Source organism: Labeo rohita, chromosome 19, assembly GCF_022985175.1.
Source record: "Labeo rohita strain BAU-BD-2019 chromosome 19, IGBB_LRoh.1.0, whole genome shotgun sequence".
Classification (NCBI taxonomy): Eukaryota; Metazoa; Chordata; class Actinopteri; order Cypriniformes; family Cyprinidae; genus Labeo; species Labeo rohita.
In genome coordinates, this window is record NC_066887.1 from 10,308,387 (window position 1) to 10,329,525 (window position 21,139).

The window sequence follows — 21,139 nt, forward strand, 5'->3', positions numbered from 1 at the left end:
CAGATGTACAGTATAGTTCAAATCAGTGCGCGCGAATAAAGAAACACATTCAGAAAAACACAAAGATGCAATCCACATATAAATGAGCCAAAATGCTTTACATTTCTTGAAATAATCATTTCTGAGCATTAAACATCGATTGTTAGTCTTCATTCACCTTTTTCGTGAGGTTTCTCATTAATTCTCAATGGTTGTGTAAAACAACACCCTTTTTACCTTGCCAAAATCATCTCTGCAAAAATCATCTCATTCTAGTCGAGGCTGCTTTAAATGCAAATGAGCTCTGCTCGCCCCACCCCTCTCTTCTCTCTGTGGAGTGACGAGCCTGTTTACATTAGCCGCATTTAGCCGCGTTTAGCCGCTAAACTTGCTAACTAGCACTTTATTAGGAAAGGCAATCGCAAAGATTAATACAAAAAAAACCTTATACTCACTTCTGCTGTAAGTGAAGCTGGATCATGAATGATTCGCGCGAACATAGACGGATATATGTAGATCGGGAGGCGCATTCCCTTCACAAACAAATGTAATCCACTGCATCTTCAGCAGCTCAGATGTCAGGAGTAAATGACAACCACTACATTCATTATTACATCCAGCAACACAATACCTCAATCGCTCAATTCTTGCTCCAGCATCAAAACATGGAGGTCAGACTGTAACAACTGATCTGATGTAAGACGCTCATGTCAATCAACTATCGTGGGAGCGGCCTCTGTGGGTGATGCAACAACGACAGGCATCTGAGAACGGCTCGATTTGAAAAAGGGGATATTATTTTTACAGATTAATTAAAAACCACTGCATGGATTTTTACCATTCCAGGGTAGATTTGTACATACACTGCCAACGCACATTAATGTTCAAACAACACGTAAAAGTGAACTTAGCATCTGATGATCCCTTTAAATGAATACTAAAAACGGAGATGAAAAATGTACTTCAGCCAGAAATTTACTTTTACCATGGTAAAACATTCAGCTATATCTTCAAAAAACATTTTAATTTTGGCACACTTTTTTCCGATATAGTGTTAATATGACAACTAGCAAATACCATGGTTATGCTAGCATGTGTGGAAATATTTAAACCACGTGTTACAACTTACCTCTGCTATAGTTTGTGCCCCACATTCCCCCACCTAACCAACCACAAGTACTTAACAACATGTTTCACTAGGGTAACAGCGGTTCAGCTATTCTCATATTAGTCTAGCATTTTCAGTACTAATGGTCCATTCTTATGGTGCGTATAGATGCGAATTTGCGGTGGACGATGCGAATGACGCGAATCGGGTGAACGCTCCATATTCGCCTCAATCGAGTCTACTGTCCAAGTTGAAAAATTTCAACTCAAGCAGGAAATTCATATGATGTGTTGTTGTGCAGGCCAATCAGCAAAGAGCTTATTGACATGTCCGATAGTATAAGAAAATGGAGAAGAGCATTATTATGGTTTTATTCGCACGAGTGATGAGAAAAACATCTGCCTTGCTCTACTTGTCTGACGTGACTCATCAGTTTGCGTCCTTAGGTGCGTCCAGAATTGCATGCTGAGTAAGTACACCAGCAGTATGAATTACATCTGGTATGTTGGTTTGTAATGTTACCTACTTCATGGGATAGTAATGCTGTGTTCCAGACAGATTTAGGATATTTCCCACTTCAACCCGGAAATAATTTATGGAACAGCACTCTTTTAATGTTAACAGATACATGTAATGTTTTAAAGCTAATAAATCATTAGTAACATTAATGTTTAATGTTTCCAAATACTTTTAATGTTACATAATCCAAAATTACTTCCGGATTTGCGGTGGGAAATATCCTACGTCCGAGTTGTCGGGAACATAGCATAAGTGTCCATCAGATGCACACTTCAGAATCTCGCCAGAAGTAGTAGATCATCTGGATACTTTTCAAATACTATGAATTTCCATATAATATTCATTTCACATACTGTTTTTCACCTGTTACAGAGGGAAAGTAGACACTCAACCCATGTAAATTGTTATTGCTGTATTTAGTATAAATGTATCAAACACTAGATTTAACTACTTGGCTAACTACTTTTCTAAAACCATTCCGGTCAAAATATTTTACACTACAAACCTGAATATAGGTCTAGATAATGCAGACACACCAGCACTTTACTCAGATCACGTTCTTCTCAAACATAGCGATCACTGATGTGAAAGAGCACAAATTTGTTCATTTCTCTATTAATCTGGTCTGCAAGTGGAAAATTGGGGATAAAATAGTGTGAGTGTTTGAGCCTCGCCAAGTCTCAAGGTTGCGGATAAAAGTGAAAAACTTCTTTGTAATACTTTTTGGCTCAAACCCCAAACTCTAAGTATGAGCAACACTGATGCATGTCTTAGAAGGCAACATTAAAAAGCAGACTGCGGATGATTCCAGAATGAAATGAATCTCAGTTGCAGCTACTTACCGTATAAATGCAAATGACTCAAATTAGCAGCTCTCTTATCAGTTTTGAACTCAAAGCCCGCAGACATAAACCGTTTAACCACTAGTTCTGCTCATCTAGATTAGCGGGAATGATAAATTCTGTATTCCAAAAGCTTATTGCAATATCCTGATACTCCTTGGGCGAGAGGAAAAATAAGACTCAAATTGCTAGGTCAATACTCTCCCTGATGACTGAATATAATGTGGGATAAGGTTTAGTGACTGACTGATATACTGACCATTGCTTGCTTAATCAGCTGTTTAAATCTAATGTTAATTTTTTTTTTTTTTTTTTTTATCTACTACTGCATTCAAGCTATACATATATTTAAATCTAACCCATTACCTTGGTTTTCCTGGCACCATTCTGTACTGTTTGAGCCACAGCTATGTAACTTTGCTGCATCAGCCATAGGTCACTATTACATGTCGCCTCAAATTGGCAACTCTTATTGGAATGTATTATCAGTCACTACAAATTTCCGTCATTGTGATGCCAATTATGCATATGGATCACTGTTCTCTTAAATGCATCTAAAATATCTATTCATTTTATTCCTTTCTATTAGTCTCCTTTTAAATTTTTAATGGGTGTGCAATAAAATATCCATCATACCTCCAATTTACCCGAATTATGTTCTCAACTGACATTCCAATACCAAAATGGCAATTGCACTGGGATCAGACCCTTACTCTCAGTGAAAAGCTCTGATCTATGGAGAGGTGACTGAGTCACCGCTGCGTCCTCCGGCTGGGTTTGCTGCAGGGAGGCTGATACTGAGGTAACAGGATGGGTAATTAGGTTGGAAGTCTGAGTCTCGCAGAAAGACCCCTCGCCCTTCCCCTGCTAGACTTTCTTCAATCCTACTAAAATTAGAGCTGAGCCAAAGGCAAGGCACAACAACCGCAGAGGGTCAAACTTGAGACCAGAGAGAGGAAGAGGAAGAAAACTGCAGGTTGGCAGGAGAGAATGAGCAAGCGAGGTGAATTACTAAGACCTGTAGAGAGCTAGAGAGAGGAAGGCAGAGACAGCCTGCGGTGGTCAGCGTTGTGACTAAAGCACAAGGGACGTGTGGGAAGCCTACGGCTCGGTAAAGCGCACACTTCCCCACCCCCACACCTCCTTTCGAGGCAACTATTTAACATAAAATTGATTTATATCAAGCCCTAAATTGCTTCCGAGGGATTCGCTCCCGTGGAAGCGCAGACAGGGGTCTGGAGTCAAGTGCGTGAGCTAATGAGGCCCAGGGTTTCCATGTGAACAGGAAAGAAGAGAAGCAGCGTGCGCGGACATGTCAACGTGGACCGCAGCGGTGACCTGTGACAGACCGTTGGGTTTAAACTACATTCTCAACAAGAAACGATCTTTAAAAGGTGATTCCGGGGTTAGCTTGAGGAGGCGGATTCGCTTGGAAACACTAATGATAAAAAACACAAACTGCATCAACTGCAGCTACTTTCCACATGAAACGCTCCTGAGGCTTTGCTGCCATTTCAGTCTCACTCAGAGCGAACATATTGGCAGCAGACCAGTGAAGAGGAAGGATGAGAGCGGGCGGATTTTTGTACCGTTGGCGTGGGTTGTAGGTCAAAATGAGAACAGTTTCCTTTTTAGTCATTTAACTTTGCCAAACTATGCTCTGAAAACACAAGGATGGAAGCAATTACTCATCTATAAATACATGAAGACTCAATGCAAAGGTTCTTCTCCAACACCATGATTTTATAACCAAATTTACATTGCAAATGTGGCAGAAGTGCTTCTGAAGTGGCATTTTGGTGTCTTTACACAGATTTAATGCTGCTCAGAGGTGGCATGAATGCATTTACAGAGCAATTACGACTTTGCCAGGGGTGGCAAACGTCGGCCCTGGTGAGCCGCAGCCCTGCAGAGTTTTGCTTCAACCCTAATCAAACACACCTGAACAAGCTAATCAAGTTCTAAAGGGTTACTACACTCATGCTGGGTTATTCTGACTCAGCTGGTTGGGTTAAATGGATTGTTTTAAGTCAACTACTGTTTAAAAATCTTTATATTGCTAGCTTAAAATGGGCTGGAAATTAAAAATCACACAGAATTATAGAGGCAATAGCAATAATCAAAAGATGAACATTTATAATTAAGCAAGAACATCCATGGACAAAAATACAAGACACATAGAATTTATTTTAGGAATACCCTGTTGAAAAAAAACAGCATATGCTGGTTAGGTAGGTTTTGATGCTGGGATGCTGGTTTATGCTGGTCCAGGGCCAGCTAAGGACCAGCAAAGAGCCAGCATAAACCAGCAAAGGACCAGCATAAACCAGCTAAGGACCAGCTAAAACCAGCATCCCAGCTTTAAAACCTACTTAATCAGCATACGCTGGTTTTGTCAATAGGGTACAGATTAGTTACAATATTATATACATTTAAACTTGTTTAACAAACATTTTAGAAGAAAAAAAAAACTTGTAACTTTTAAAAGTAGCATTTTAGTTTAAGTGTATTCAACCGTTCTCTGTAATCACTGTAATTTACCGAAATAGTGCCAATTCTCTGCAAAATCTAAGCCGTTAATGGGCTGCTGTTCACTTTTACTGTTGCTTTAGAGAAAGCAAAAAGCCTGCCCTCTGACTGTAACTCAGCAGCTGGGAAACAGGCCCAACCCAGCGGTCAGGCAAAAAAAAAAAAAAGTATCTAATAACCCAATAAAAATGACCCAGCAGCCTGGTTACAGAAAAACCACCCAACACCTGGGTAAAAAAATATTAAAAATAACCCAAAAAAAATGACCCAACAAGCTGATTCCCACATTTGGGTTAAAAAAATAATAACATAGGATTTGTTAGAGTGTAGAAAAACTCCAAAAGAACGTGGGTAAAAAAAAATATTAAAAAATAACCCAATAAAATGACCCAACAAGCTGAACCCAGCATTTGGGTTAAAAAAAAAATAATAATAAAAATAAAAAAACAGCATTTTATTGAGCTACAGACAGGTGAATTTTTATTAGCCAGGCTTTGCATCTTTATACTGAATTTTGAGCAGACATAGAGCAGCCTTAAATTGGCTGTGTGAAGTCACCTTAAGACATTATACTTTCTGTAAAACTTAATGCTTGTTGAGCACAGCCAAAGGGCAGACCGGCGCCCACTTCCCTTCAAGCTGTGTAGCGCCCTGCATGTCTCATTGATTATCGTCTGTTGCACCAGATACCTGAGCACACTCGCATTAAACACACATTCCATTAAAAACACCACAAGCGCTCAACAGACCCCGCTTACATCAAGGTTTGATCTAAACATAGTTTTCTAAGTGCCCGGCTCGTGAAAGCACATCCTTGTTGCGCATTAAAAGTATTCAAGGCTAAATGGGAGTATTCAATTATTCATGAGGGCCGCATGATGCACGTCTTACTCATCCTCATTGGTTTCAAAACATGTGCAGCACAGTAGCCAGCAGGACAAGTAGTTATTACACAGACTGTCTGAATGTTGCTTGCACTTACAATGGAAGTCTATGGGGAATCCATACAACAGCTGCCTCATGGACTTCCACTGCAAATGCATTTCTGCTGATTTTACAATCTGAGGTATAAGCCAGGATGATTTTTTTGTGGTAATCGACGTGCAACAGATGCTAAGAGTTTAACCATAAATGTTCCTTTAAATCAGAAGTCTTCAACCCTGCTGGAGACACAGGCTGTGTCTGAAATCACCACCATAAGCTTATATAGTGAATTATTTAATGGAAGAGTCATTTTGAGTCATAGTTTTGCCCAAATCCATTGTGGACATTATCGAGTGCACTCGTTAAGTCGCATAATGCACCTCATTTCTAAGAGTACAACCAGTGTACACTCTATGGCTGGACGACAGAGAACACTCATGAACTCTTATCGTATTACCAGAAAGCTCAATTGCCCAACACAATCGTTTTCATTCAAGAGGCTATATTAGTGGAGTAATCAAGGGCAGGGCTGGGAAACTTCAGCCCTAGAGGGGCACTGTCCTGTAGAGTTTAGCTCCAACCCTATCCAACATACCTTCCTGTAGCTTTCTTGTATCTTGAAGACATTGATTAGCTTGTTCAGGTGTGTTTGGTTAGGGTTGGAGTTAAACTCTGCAGGACAGTGGCCCTCCAGCACTTAAGTTGCCCAGCCCTGATCTAGGGGATTCTGAATGAGGGTATAGGACAGGGATCTCCAACCCTGATCCAACACATCTGTCCATAATTATCAAGCAGCACTGAATACCTTTATAAGCTGCTTCAGATGTGTTTGATTGGGTTAAAGCTGAACTCTCCAGGATCAGGGTTGGAGATCCTTGGTATAGGGTAGGGGTGTGCAAACTCAGTCCTGGGCTCCAGCTTGCCTCAACACACCTGCCTGGAAGTTTCCAGTTACAGTGGTCAACATTTGAAGTGGATCAAAAAAAGTTAATCAAAGTTGTACTAAGACAAGAACAGGTATTGTTTTGGTTTTAGGACAACTTTGATGAAAGGTTTTGATCCACTTCAAATGTTGACTAATGTAGATCAGGGGTGCCCAAACTCAGTCCTGCAGAGTTTAGCTCCAACCCTAATTAGACACACCTAAACCTAAAGCTAATCAAGCTCTTACTAGGCATACTAGAAGCTTCCCAGCAGGTGTGTTGAGGCAAGTTGGAGCGAAACTCTGCAGGACACCGGCCCTCCATAACTGAGTTTGGGCACCCCTGGCCTAGATACTAGGTACTATTAAGACCTTGGAGATGCCTTGGAACTGGAGCTAAACTTTGCAGGACAGTGGCCCTCCAGGAGCAAGACTGGATATCGCAAAGATCCTGCAAAGTTTATTTGTGACCTGCTTTAACGCACCTGCCTGAGATACTCAAGTGATCTTGACAACCTTGGTTAGCTGGTTCAGGTGTTTAATTGGGGTTGCCTTTCAGGAGCAAAACTGGGCACCCCTTGTATAAGCATGTGGTTTTGGATACAGCCCCACCAACCTGCAAAGCCTACGTCTACATTAATCCAGATACATTTGAAAACAGAGTTTTCATTTTAAAACGCTTTCAGTCCACACTAGCGTTTTCCAAAAGTTTTTCATCCACACTAAAACTTAGGAAAACGTAAAATTCACCATACTGCGCATGCGAAACAACTCACTGAGACAATACAGACGGAAGAGACATAATACGTTTCCACGCAACTCTTGGCAGGATCATTTTATTTACGGAAATTTCTCATCATTCACTAACGCGTCCATATCGCGCACTCTCATGTTTGATCTAAAAAGCAGCTGCCCTCACGTTTAGCTGCAGGAGTCTGTGAGTACATTTTCGGTCATCTTTTTAGGACTGTAATATGAAGAGTGTACAAATATATCAGCAGCATTGTTTTAAAAAAATAAATAAATAAATAAATAAAAAAAAAGAATAGCACATAACAGCCACAATTACCGGTATAAACATGGATATCTATAGGTACAGTATGAGTCACATGACTAAACATGCGTCATCGTTTTCAAAAGCCTCCATTTTCAGTCCACACTGCAACGCGAAAACAGCGTTTTCAAAATGCGTTTTCCTTTACCAAAAACACCATCTCAGTGTGGACAGAAGGCCAAAATGGAGAGAAAAAGATGCATTTTCAAATGAAAACGTATTAGTGTGGACATGGCCAGTCTACTTGCAACCTGCTTCAACACACCTCCCTGTGATTTGAGTGATCCTGAAGACCATGATTAGTCATTTCAGATGTATTTGAATAGGATTGAAGCTAAATTCTGCAGGCCAGTGGGTCTCCAGAAACAGGACTGGAGACCTTTGTTTGAAAGCACAAAAGTTTTATGGCTAAAAACAAAAGACAAGGGAGCCACCAACACCTAAAATGAAACATTTGTCAAATTACAGTACTCTTCAATAAAGACAGTGGCTGATTAAGTGCATTCATTCTTTAAACATTCAACAAGTTACTGCACTGTACATTATATACCAATTTATTTTACTGTGGAACATTGTATTTGAGTCCATTGTAGTCACATTCTGAAACCCTGAGGAGAACAAGCAATCAAGAGACATGAAGACATAAGCTTCGAAAGAGACACGTAGGAGCCACTTCTTGAATTTTTTTATTTTTATTTTTGACGTTACAAAAGTTAAAACATCTGTGAAGTTACGTATTCTCTTTGTAGTCATACGTAATATGCAGGCTTTGTGCGAGTGCTCTTGGATGCACAGACTTCCAAACAAGTTTGAATGACTTTCAAATGTAAAGAAAAATTCTGTCCGCTCTCCTAAGTCACAGAACGGTTTCTCTGACCCCAAAGGCTTTAGTTTGCTTCTACCAAGATAAGGCCAACAGCTATGCTGAAAGACAGGCACTTCAATAAGCTCAAATCAATCTCCTTAGGAAAACAAAATAATACAGACTCCTGGCGCTTGAATTTCATCACTAATCCCAAGCAATTCCCATGGTTTTCCGATATTGTGTCTGCTTATGTGGATGTTGGAAAACATGCAATGGAATGTTACTTCAACCACGGCCAAGGTGAAGGTGTCCAACTCTTAGTCCTGGAGGGCTACGGATTACTCAAGCCAGATTCCACATGGATGGATTCAATTCATTTTCATCACAGCACACTGAGAAAGACCTTTAGGAGGCTTAGTTATTACCAGCATTTCACACTGAAGGAGGTGGCCAGCGGCCACTGTTCTCCAGGATGTGAGCCAGAAACCGTTACAACTCCTCCCTGTGCACTCAAAACCCTGACTCCCTGGAGTGTGTGTACTGGTTAGGTGTGAAACTAGCAAAATAGCCATGCAGGAAGACAGACAGTCAGTGGTGCGAGTGTTTCATTTGCATTCGCAAAGCCATGCTTCCTGTTTTCAGCATGCACAATGAGCGTTAAAGGAGGAAAGAGCTGCCAAGCCACAATCCCCCGGTTTCAGACCGCCACGCATCCCTTGCACATTACCCCAGAGGCATTTCCCCAGCAGCTGTAGGCCACGCATGTCCGACGCAAACAGATATGACCGTGTAAACAAAGACCCATTAAGTGTACACAGTGGGTTTGAACAGTTCTTCCTCCTTGAGACTGGTTTTCTTTACCCCCCTAAGCATCTGTCTGGGAAATGAATTAAATATTTCCATTATCTGCTTTTGCAATTTCTCATTACATTGACGCCTGCACACGCATCGGTCAACCTCCTACCCACGCACACCCATTTCCAATTGTTCGATGGCACTTGAGTGGTGGCTGATGCTTATTAAAAATCTGTGCCGAAGACTGATTTGTCTCTAATGCAATAAGGCATTAGTCCTGTTAGAGAGTCGGCAACCAGTGGTGGCTCCGCGGGGGGACGAACACACTGTCAGCGGCGGTAATTGGTCAGAATGACGGGCTCAAGTCCTATGCGTGCTGGAGGGCGGGGGGAAATGAGCAAGAGATGGAAGATACTGACAGCTACACCTACACATGCACTGTGCCAAACACGGCAAGGATTAGAAAACAAAGCAGAATTATGGAAAGCTCTCAATTAGGGCAAGAAAGACCTTTATCCGGATGGTAAAAATGTTAGTATGATTTAGATCAACCGTTATGCTATGCTGCGAACCCCCGGAGCTTTTTGCGCTTGGTTCAACAGACGCATTTGTGATTCATACAAACTGCGAGAGCGCTCCGGCAGCATAAGCCCATTCAAACATATCTACTCAAGAGCACGATGGAAATTACCATGGCAATTAAAGGACAAAGTCTGTGCTAAGAGATAGGGGCCGGACAGCTCCAAATTAGCATGTACGTTCCTCCGAGCGAGGAACTGGGGAAGACATGCTTGTCTTGCAGAATAAAGCACTGGAGTATTGTCTGAGGTAGACGTCTGGAGAGCCTGGACAGAATTTTTCGAGCTTGTTAAAATGATTTCTTGGCCAACATGAGCAGAAGTAGTCAATTTAAGGATGAACATTTAAAGTAAAGTGTGCTTAGAAAGCACTTGATGAGGTGAACTGTAAAGGGAAACTTTCAGTACAGAGAAAATGACCTTGCATTACGACTAGAGAGCCAATATACACAGCACCAAGAACTTTCCGCTTTAACCCATTAAGAGGTTGCTGGTTCAAACTTTAACCGACAGGACCATCGATTTCCGCCATTCCACACAGTTCAGAAGCTGTTCAGTCAGACTGTCGACGGTTCCTTAAAGGCAGCTGGTGTTCAAAGGTAAGATTGCTCTTACGCTGCGAACACACACTTGTCTTTTCCTGTAGAAGAATTGCAAGTTGGTCAGCAAAGCAAGCAAGAGAGAGGAGCACACAAACACACACACGTCTGGTTTATTATCTTTGTGGGGACTCTCCATAGGTGCAATGGTTTTTATACTGTCCACACTGTATTTTCTATCCCCTTACCCTAACCCTACCCCTAAACCTAACCCTTACAGAAAACTTTCTGCATTTTTACTTTCTCAAAAAAACTCATTCTGTATGATTTATAAGCTTTTGTACCCATGGGGACCTCAAGCCAGTCCCCACAATGTCAAAAATTTCAGGTTTTACTATTCTTGTGGGGACATTTGGTCATTGTAGCAAAAACAAGTACACACACACACACACACACACACACACACTTTGAGACATCTGAATCATCTTCTGTGATAAATCCATTCATCACATTAAGCCAAAGGAGTTACCAGTAATTACAGAGCCGAGTATATAGTGGAAACCGGAAGCAAGCCCATTAGGGCAGTGCAACTTTATGCCATTTAGTGCTTCTTGCAGAACATGCACATTTGGAAAGCTTTGACTCATCAGAATTAAGATGGACTAAAACTACAGCGAACAAACCATTAAAAGTAACGTAACTTTTTCTTAATGGACGAGCATTGATGCATGTTTGCAGTTTCAGTGGAAAAGATAACTGACCTGTGGAGAGGTCTGACAATCTCGATTAAACGTTCCATTTCCAGGAATTGCTAGGCATCACAACCTAGGGAAGAGAGAACGCTATGAGCGGACAACCAAACATTGCTATGATAAACTATATTGTATTGAGGAAGCTCATGCAATCTGCCAAGTTTGAGTCATGCAACTCAAGCTTTTCCAGGTAACTTTGTCAGGTAGGACATTTGAGTTTTCCAATACATTAAACAATCAAATCGCAAAAAAAAAAAAAAAAAAACAGGAGCAGCATTACAAACATAGATGGATCTAGATTTGACACTGAGCACTTTTAGCATGAGTTGCATTATAATTCTGCTCTACAATGTTAGTACAGAAATATTATTATAAGCAAAATCTATTACTGCGTGTTTGTACATTTTTTTCTTCCACTTTTATATTTTTAAACGATTGAATCTTTTAAATCATTGCACGCTGTTACCAAACAGTTTTAAGTATATAAATGTAACACTAGTCACTTACAAATTTAGGGTTAGGGTTACCTTTACAATGCTGCACTTAAAGTTTAACAGTCCTCTCCTGTCCTCTTTACTAAAAGCAGCCAACTTGTCTTTGCATCAGTCTTGACAAATGTGGCCCCTGCATAACGTAACTTTTAAATTCAAATTATTTCAGGCTGTAATACATTTCCCATTCTGAGTGAGACCAAAAATAAAATGTCATTCAAGAAAAGTTTAATACATACCCAAGCATCGAATGCTTTAGTTCTCTCTATAGACATTAGGAAGCTATCCAGGTTATTTTAAAGAGCACAGGTCTTACCTCTAGGGTCCTTTTTAAGTATAAAAAGAGAGAGAAACATTAAAGGTGTGCTTTTAATTGTCAAATCAAACACTTTAAACAGACTCCTTTAGTGTAGTTTACGTCTTCAGACTACATGCATTGTTTTAAATTTAAAATCTGTTTTTGAAGAGGAAGAAAGGTTGGAACCGAAGGTTAGGAGTTATTTAAAAGGCCATTTCAGATTTTATGAAGACAAAGAAAAATAAACCAGGTTAAAGTTTCATAAAAAACAAACTAGGCTTTATTGACATCTGCTGCAAAACATGTTTTGGACAGATTTAGTTACCTATTTAGGCAAGCTTACACATGTCATTCTGCATTTTATGGAGAGGATACAAATACTAAATGGCAGTAAAGTACAGTTTGGATGAGGGCTGTTTTTTTCCTCTTTTTCCTTTTTTAAAATTATGTACAATAGAGTCGGTTTTAGCTGCAGTATCCCTTTACATAAGAAAGAGATGACCCTTGTGGAGATTGTTGTCCAAATCCTTTAAAGCAGTTTGTGCATGCAGTTTATATAGCATGGTGTCATCCATGATAATCTGACTTTTTTTTTTTCTTTTAAACATAAGTAGCCAAACATGGGTTATTCTACAGAACAGTTTTGAAGAGTAACATCTTATTTTAACAAATTAAGGATTTGAGGACATTCCATCTCAACAGCGTCTAATTGGGCTATATTTCAAAACTCTAAAGGTACAAGGAAAAATATTGAGGCCTAAATCTACATTTACAGCTTTTAAGACTATTTAAATCAAATGAGGAATAACCAATAGCTGTTGGAAATACCATTAAAGACATTTTGCATTTCAGTAATTTATACTCCTTATTACAAAACAAACATTACGTTTAGGGTCCTTTTGATATGCTAGTATTAAACAGAATTTTGAAATGTAGCCTACATGGGAATCTGCAACTGCACCTCAGCAGAGTTTTTAAGGTAACACAAATTAAAGTGGCGTCCTGAGACACATAAAAAGTGGCTGTACAGTTGTTAGGCTTTACCTTTCAGCTAAATACTTTTTCCAATCATTGGAACAAAACGTTTACCATCGACAAATGCAAAAAAGCAAGGGTAGGTATGAGCAGAGGAAGAGATATTGGCAAAAACAAAAAACAGAAATAAATCAAACCAAAAAAACACAGCCATGTTTAAACTCTAATCCTCCTAAAGGTTATGTGGATTCTTGAGGCATTCAAATGCCGTTCTGTCGAGTTTCTTTAAAAAAGTCCGGAGTAAAAAACACGAAACCAAAAACAAAAACAAAAACAAACGGACAATTACTTTTGTCGGGTAGCTTAAAGCGTGAGCTGCCATGGGAGACAGTTGTCATGGCGACGCGTTGGGTGACGTTCCACTAATCAGACTTAGTATCGTCCATAGGGGTGTTCCCTTAACCCAGGCTTAGTCTGTCTCTGAGCGGGAGCTTTTCCACCGCCAGCAGGGCGCTGTGTCCCGTTCCAGTCATCTTGCGCTGTGGGAGCAAACACAGTGCAAGTCGGTAAAACAACAGCAAGCACCAAGAGCTACAGTATTAATAAATGAGCTTCACTAAGCCCCACCTTAAAAACCCTACTGACCAAATCTACCTTGGCAAGCGCTCAAGGAAAGCCTGTATTAGAATGGTTATAAACAATGTACAAGAACGATCCAAAAATTACTGGAGTTTCAAAACTACGTGCTGCATCCAAGTACATACATTTCATACTACCCATATTCACACTAAATAAAATGCACTTCTTTAACAGTAACAAAGTCTGAAAACAATGCAATTTTGGACACAGCTTTTGTGTCAGGCCTTATTTCCAAATATACAAGTATAACATTAGTCAAGACCGACAGGTAGCAATACTTCCATAACCATCTTGAAAAACAGGAACTGTTCTGTTCAGTTACACCAGCGTTATCAAATGGACCAAGTCCACACTCAAAGTAACTACAGTAAATGTTCAAAACCATCAGTAAAAGCAGATGAAAGATTGGGGATTAAATAACCCTGCGTCAGACCAGAAAGCTAAACTTACCGTAGTTTTCATAGCCCTCCTGTGTCTCTCCATGTCCATAGTCATAGTACTCTGGTTCCCTGAAAAAAATAAAAAATAAAATACAAGTACAAACACTGTTCAAACGAGCAACTCTTACACAAGAGAACCTGGCCTGAATTTCCTAATATGACATACTAGGCCAAGAACATTGCGCTTTTAGGACACGGGGTGTTTCCAAAAAGCCTCCATAAACCACAGTAATTATAAGCAAAGTTGATCTTTTTAAGGAAACTTGGACTTAAGTTCCAAACCAACAGTAACAATATGTACTATCAACTTACGCTTGTGGTTGACTGTAGTAGCTGTCATAGGATTCATAGCCTGGCTCTGTGTAGCTCTCATCGTAAGACTGAAAAAATAAAGAAATGAATCAATCCACAAAAGCAGAAACTTTGAAGATACTAGTGCATTAGTAATATCGGTCCCACTTTATATTAAGTGGCCTTAACTACTAAATACTTACATTGAAATTAATCATTTGATACAGTGCACTTAATGTGTACATACATGTATTCACATTGTACATAGATTTTTAAAATACCTGCATGTAATTAAATCTGTAATTACATTTTTAAAATACCAGCATGTAATTACATCTGTAATTACATTTAATTACACTGTTGACCCATCCCTTACACCTTAACCCACCCTTAAACCTACCCATACCACCAAACCTCTCCCTAATTTTACCCATATCCCACCTCAAGAGCATCAAAAGTGTTTTGCAATACACTATGACCACATTAAGTACATTGTACTTATTTTTTTGAAGCAAGTACATAGTAGTTAAGGCCACTTAATATAATGTGGGACCATAGTATCTAATAAAGAAACATACATATTCTTCATATGATTCTTGGGTCGGAGCGTGCGGGGGTGGTGGAGGAGGCATCCGCTGAGATGCAGGGGCTGGTGGACGTGCGCGGTTGGAGGCTGCTCCTCTGGGCGGCTGGGCAGCTGGTCCACCTCTGCCTGCAGGAGCTCCCCTTGTGGCACCACCTCGAGGAGGTCCACCACGACCACCACGTGGGGGCATACCACGACCCCTGCAAAGATAAAAAGTCTGCATTAATACCAGTTTTAAAAGCACATTCTAAGAAAAAGTCACAATTAATCGATTAAAAAGGTGCATGCATTAGTGTGGGTACCTGGGTACTCCAGGAGGAGGAAGACCTCCACGGCCTCTGATGGGTGGCCCTCCTCGGCCTCTGCCTGCATGTTCCTGACCACCGTTTAGGAACTTCATCTCCATGAACTGCTCCTGGCAAATTTCATCCATCATGTCCTGTGAGACAAGCACATAGCTGTGAGAAACCTAGATTTGCATAGCTCACATATGAGGCACAGTACATAAAGGTTAAAGTCATTTAGAGAGGAAACACACTGTGTTGTGAAACCTTTCAGTCACAGAGTTTAGACACAGGAGTGAGCTTGAAAACAACCGATTTATCAGATTAAATATTAATCTGCTGCCACAGGCAGAGCAAGTGGAGTTACAATCCAACAACGCAGGCGGTTTGGACTTAAACAATAGCCCATTTGGAATTCATAAATCACAGCACTATAAACAGAAAAGGCTTAGACAAAACACAATATCAGCATTTGACTGCAATGAACATGATCTCTGGGCTGCCCTTTTTGAATCTACAGCAGATTTCTGAATACTTACAGGGAACAAGAACTTTTTGATCTCCTCCATGGCATGAGCCATGCGCACATACGCCTCAGGAACGGGAGCAAACACCTCGATAAACACATGAAGCTCCATGGACAAGTGTGCATACTTTGGCTCTCCACTTTTCCTCAAGCCTTCCTCCTGAAAAACACAAAGCAGTTTAGCAGATCTAGCTTAGCCTTAGTTTGTCATTTAACCTTCATTCACACAGCAAGACATCCTAGAGTCATCTTTTTATTCCTTTTGAGCAATCTTAGAAATCCAGCAACAGAAGTGAGGTGCCCCTGGTATTAGTCATTCTTATAACAATCACTCAAACTTTTTATAAAAGAACCTCAATAACACTTTACCTTGGTTTTGTCCCTCATGGATCCTTTCCCCAGCACGGAGATCTTAGCGCCAGTCTCCTCCTGCAGTCTCTTGATGGTGTTCCCCTGCGGTCCAAGGATCTTCCCAACAAAGTTAAACTGCACAAAGCAACAGAAAAATTAAATATTAAACTCACAGCGTTTGAAGAAATCTACAGCACCTCACTTAGCCTGAGTGAACTTGATTTCAAGGACTAAAAACTCAATAGTTTTGATCTTCCTGAACAGGACCAGATTAAATGGAATGCAAAAAGATCAAAGGCCAGAGTTGTGCACCGCTCGACACCAAAGCGAGGGGTAACATTAGGCAGTCTGGGAACACACGCATGAGGACACTCGGCTAAAATGGGAGGAAAATAACACTCAGGAGACAACAAAACATCTGTTCCTTTGCACAAAACCAAAGAAGTGGCACTCTGGAAAAAGTGCAAAGAGGTAAAGTCCAATATTTAAACAAAGTAACAGCAGGGAGAATCTACGATTCTGCTATGGAATACATTTGTGTGCAGCTGACAGGTGTGAATCAAGTCATAAGCAAAGATCTAACATAATTTGCTGCCTCTAAGACATAGTATTCACACAAAGATAAAACTTAAGATGCACATCCTCATTTTTAATCAAAAGCCTAATATAACAAGCCGTTCTAAAGAGAAACAGCACTTTAAATTGGGCTTGAGCAGCATAATCGCTCATGCAAAACTCGCATACCAATCGGATATCCATCTAATACTTTCTGGGAAGAGGAAGCAAAACAAAATGTTAAGTTCAGCTAGTCTCAACTGATCTGGCAAGCAAACTTTAAAAAATAAACACGTAAGGTCAAAGAAAAACACAGCTATGCTCCGTAAAACAATAGAAGACTCAAACAAATGGTCGGATCATCTCTGGCATGTAAGCTACCACGAAGCACAAAAAAAAAAAAAAAAAAAAAAAAAAAAAAAAAAAAAAAATTAGAAAACATCTTAAGCTTCTTCATGACAGATTACAGGCTTTTCGCAGGTTTTAACAATCAAAAGTTTGCTAAATTGTCAAAATATGCCTTTGGTGAGTCGAGACCTACCATTTTTGCTCTTTAATAGTTCTTTCCAAAACAAATACAATTCTTGCCCTAAAATAAGTTCTACTTTTCTTTACAATTTTTTGTTCCTCCCAAGAATCCTCGGGTGACCTTTGCTTCCATTGAGGTGTTACACATTCATTCAACACCAGATCTGAAGCAGCGCACATGTAATCGGGGAAACCGGCACAGCATGCATGTTCCTGAATACCACAGTGACGCTCACCTTAGGGTACTGTTTGACTGGAATGAGAACCCTTTCCTTCAGTTTGATGTTTTTCTGGGTAAAGAGGTCCAGGTAGCTTTCTGTATCCTTATCAGTCTCTCCCTTCTCAACCTTCTCGATTTCTAAAAGGCACAAAAGATAGCATCAGATTTGAACACTTAAAACAAAAATTAGAGATACTTAACCAGCTATTACATGCATTACAAAACTCAATTACCAGAAACATTTGCACACATTTGAGACAAGTGTTAAGAATCAAGGCTGAAACCTTAAAAATGAGTAGCACATGGTTACATTTCCCTCCTTGACAATCAGGATTAGAAATTTATGTTTACAGGCCTGGAATTTTCCCAGGTCACTTTACATCAACTGCACATGTACTTCAGAGATTTAAGTGTTTGCTTCAGGTTGCAAAGAAAAGTGCTTGCCTCAAAGACACTGGCAGGAAACGCCAATCAATCAATAGACCTGGCTTTTTAAAACACTTTTCACTGCAAGTCTGATGCTAAACAACGAACATTTACATGCCTCTGCAATGGCAACTTAAGGAACTGATCTGCTAATAAAAACCACAAGATACAGTTAAACTCCCACTAGGCTGATGATATAAGACGTGGTGAAACGAGGCCAAGAAAAGACATTTCCTACACCAAAAAACCCATTTAATCTCCAGATGCAACACTTCCCACACTGAAGGCACATATGGTCCGGAACATGGTTTTTATTACTACGACAAATCTCAAACTTAAGACATTCACCCGTCTTCAATTTCATTCGATCAGACTTGGACGGTTTCATCCGAAGCTTTCCAGATCTTTCAGTCTAGACTAACACGATAAGTGCATGTAGGCTGAGACTCGCGTACAAAGAAACGCCACGTTGTACCCCTTAGATACAGAGCCATTCTTACAAACAAACACAAACGGGCGGTAAATTTTTGTTTTTTAAAAAATATTAATTCACAATAAATTCTAACACGACTCGGTCTTTTTGGTATCTTACTGCAATTTTATTTCATTTTAAAACATTAAAAGACTAATTTGCTTTCTTGAAGTTGTATAAAACACATAATCTGCTCCAAAAGTTTCCACTTCGATGAACGCCCGGCGGTTAAACCCAATCCAGCACGCTGCTCAAACGCGGTACTGGAGCGGAAATGGGACTGCTGCCCGGGGGGTGATGGGGGTAAAACTCTACAGCACTACGGGTTTCAAGCGCACACAGTGGAAAAGGGTGCAAACAAACGATATCATCCAGTTAAAGTGGAGTTCACCCCTCCGAAAAAGCATTAAGTACATAGGGAAAATGGCTTCGGTAACACGTGCCTGGCTCGAGCTAAGTACACGAACCCCCTAGCGCGCTGAAACGACACTTTGTAACGGTCGCCCTGCGTCCCGCGTACGACTACAGTCGATTCCCAACCCTTCCTGTAAGTAAAACTACGATTTATCTACACCACAAAAGTTCCCAGGTTACATTTTCACGACTCTTCTCCTTCGTTTTCAGAAAAAGAACTGCAATTACCTGCTGAGAGAAGTTTCATGGCGTGCGTGAACGACGCGTCCAGGCTGTCGCGTTCCGCCAGCAGCTGCGGGAGGTATTTGTTCTCATTCTCCATGTTGAGTTTGTAAGTTAAAGAAGATTTGAACACCAATCGTCCGACGGCGAAACTATTTCAGTATCCACTTCCCGCAAGAGGTAATACGAGGCACGAACACAAGAGTGACTGCTGCTGAACACCGCGCTGTGTTGAGTCGCAATGGCTCCTGTTCTCCGGCGTTCGGTTGGAAACAGATGAACAAAAGCTTGAGACGAGCGCAAATGACTTGAGCGAGCGGATATTACGTCACGAAACTAGATGTATGGGACCGCCCACTTTGATGTGAAAGTTTTTTTTTTGGTTGCAGAGTCTGTACAAAATTTTATTTGCTTTGGAAAGAGGCTGCCAGTCCCATTCAGTTATTCGTATATATGTATATATATACATTTATAAATACATATAGCTATATTTTTTCAGATGGCACATATGCATCAGTTTACACGTGATTCTGATACACAATATTAGTGCTGCACTGGTCATATAAAAATGATCTGTGTTCTTCCATGTAAATTTAAAATCTGTTGTGCATGAATTAATATGCTGTTATAATGTCTGGTTCTAGGAGACATCCACAAACGTTTGCATAAGCTCCTGGGCTCATCTAAGTGGTAAATTATGAAGAAATGGAGCGCACTACATTATATAATGTTTGCTGCCCCCCTCTGGATGAAAATGGAAAATGAATTCGTTTCAGGGGTTGGCGGTGAAACATTAATATGGCCAAATACTAATAAAATTGTCACGTAAACTTGATCAGTTAAACATCCTTTGATCATAATATGTGACTCTGGACCGCAAAAGCATTTATAAGCGTCAATTTTTACTGAATAAATAAGTTTTTGTTAGGATAGGGCAATATTTGGCCGAGATACAACTATTGAAATGTGAAATCTGAGGGTTCAGAAATAAAACTATTGATAAAATCGCCTTTAGTTGTTCAAATGAAGTTCTAAGCAATGCATGTTATTAATCAAAAATTATATTTTGATATATTTACAGTAAGAAAATGTACAAAACATCTTCATGGAGCGTGGTCTTCACTTAATATCTCTAAAATAGAAAAATCAATAATTTGGACCCATACAATGTATTGTTAGCTATTGATACAAATATACAGTAACTGTGCTGTGACTGTTTTTGTGGTCCAGGTTCACATATAGTAGATTTAAATGTTTATATATTAATTACAGGTGCACAATAATCCTGACATCTGAATCTCAGATATCAGATCTGTTAGTCTGTTTTGAATTAGAGAACATGCTACACTTTTGTTATTTTATCCACTTTTTCTTGTAAGAGCGGGTGCGGCGTTTGTAAATTGAATGTGTCTGGTTTCCGGTGTCATCCGCTTCTAGCTGTACAAAATAGCTTGTTTTGCTGCTGGTGTTTCTTACCACATTATTTTAATGTATTATCTTAATTATGAACACACTGGTTTGCACTGCAAACACTTTTACCGTTTACTGCACTTCGTTATTCTTCTCGTTATTTCCCTACGGCGGGTTACATGAACTGGAAGTCTAAAACATTACCAGAAAACAGCTTACTTCTGCATTGAAAAATAAGGTAGAGAGGCATCCTTCATATAAACACAAACCCAAACCTGCTTGTTTTCCTTCATCTCTCATGCTTCCCTTCTACTATAAACACAGATTTTCTCTGCCAGCGCTGGCGAGCTGTGAGGTCACCCGTGGCTCAGCATTGCTAGGAGGCCAGTGAAACCTTTTTGTCCGGTGAAAGCTTTCAGAACTGTCACACCTGCTTAGGCCTTTAGCACCACTACCACCCCCTCTGCTCCCCTTTTCCCCTCAGCCTCGCTCAAGGTTAACACACTCTGTTTGTGCATGTCACACTATTCAAACTCATAACGAACTGGCTGCTGACCGCTGTGGCCTTTGAGCTTGGCTTGGCTAGCATATATTCCACTTTTTCTTCCCTGCTGCTTGTGCTTTGCCTCTCCCCCTCCTTCTTTTAGCTTTACCAGGGCCCAGGA

General features: G+C 40.2%; 1 protein-coding gene across 2 annotated transcripts; it reads right to left on the reverse strand.

The window, feature by feature from the left end:
- Nucleotides 1-8,547: 8,547 nt before the first annotated feature.
- khdrbs1b (KH domain containing, RNA binding, signal transduction associated 1b) lies at nucleotides 8,548-19,374 on the reverse strand. 2 transcript variants are annotated; one of them, XR_007829794.1, is made up of 11 exons: nucleotides 19,071-19,374; nucleotides 17,547-17,668; nucleotides 16,246-16,362; nucleotides 15,890-16,036; nucleotides 15,369-15,505; nucleotides 15,059-15,266; nucleotides 14,502-14,569; nucleotides 14,200-14,258; nucleotides 13,460-13,649; nucleotides 11,356-11,419; nucleotides 8,548-10,695 (listed from the first exon to the last, which is right to left on the reverse strand). XR_007829794.1 is itself a non-coding variant. In XM_051136505.1 (9 exons), the coding sequence occupies exons 1-9, from the start codon at nucleotides 19,162-19,164 to the stop codon at nucleotides 13,543-13,545; spliced, it is 1,059 nt and encodes a 352-aa protein (XP_050992462.1). In that variant the 5' UTR covers nucleotides 19,165-19,374; the 3' UTR covers nucleotides 12,387-13,542. The 2 variants fall into 2 exon arrangements, 1 of the variants encoding a protein (XP_050992462.1); XM_051136505.1 differs by lacking the exons at nucleotides 8,548-10,695; nucleotides 11,356-11,419 and having other exon boundaries at nucleotides 12,387-13,649.
- Between the last annotated feature and the right edge of the window lie 1,765 nt (nucleotides 19,375-21,139).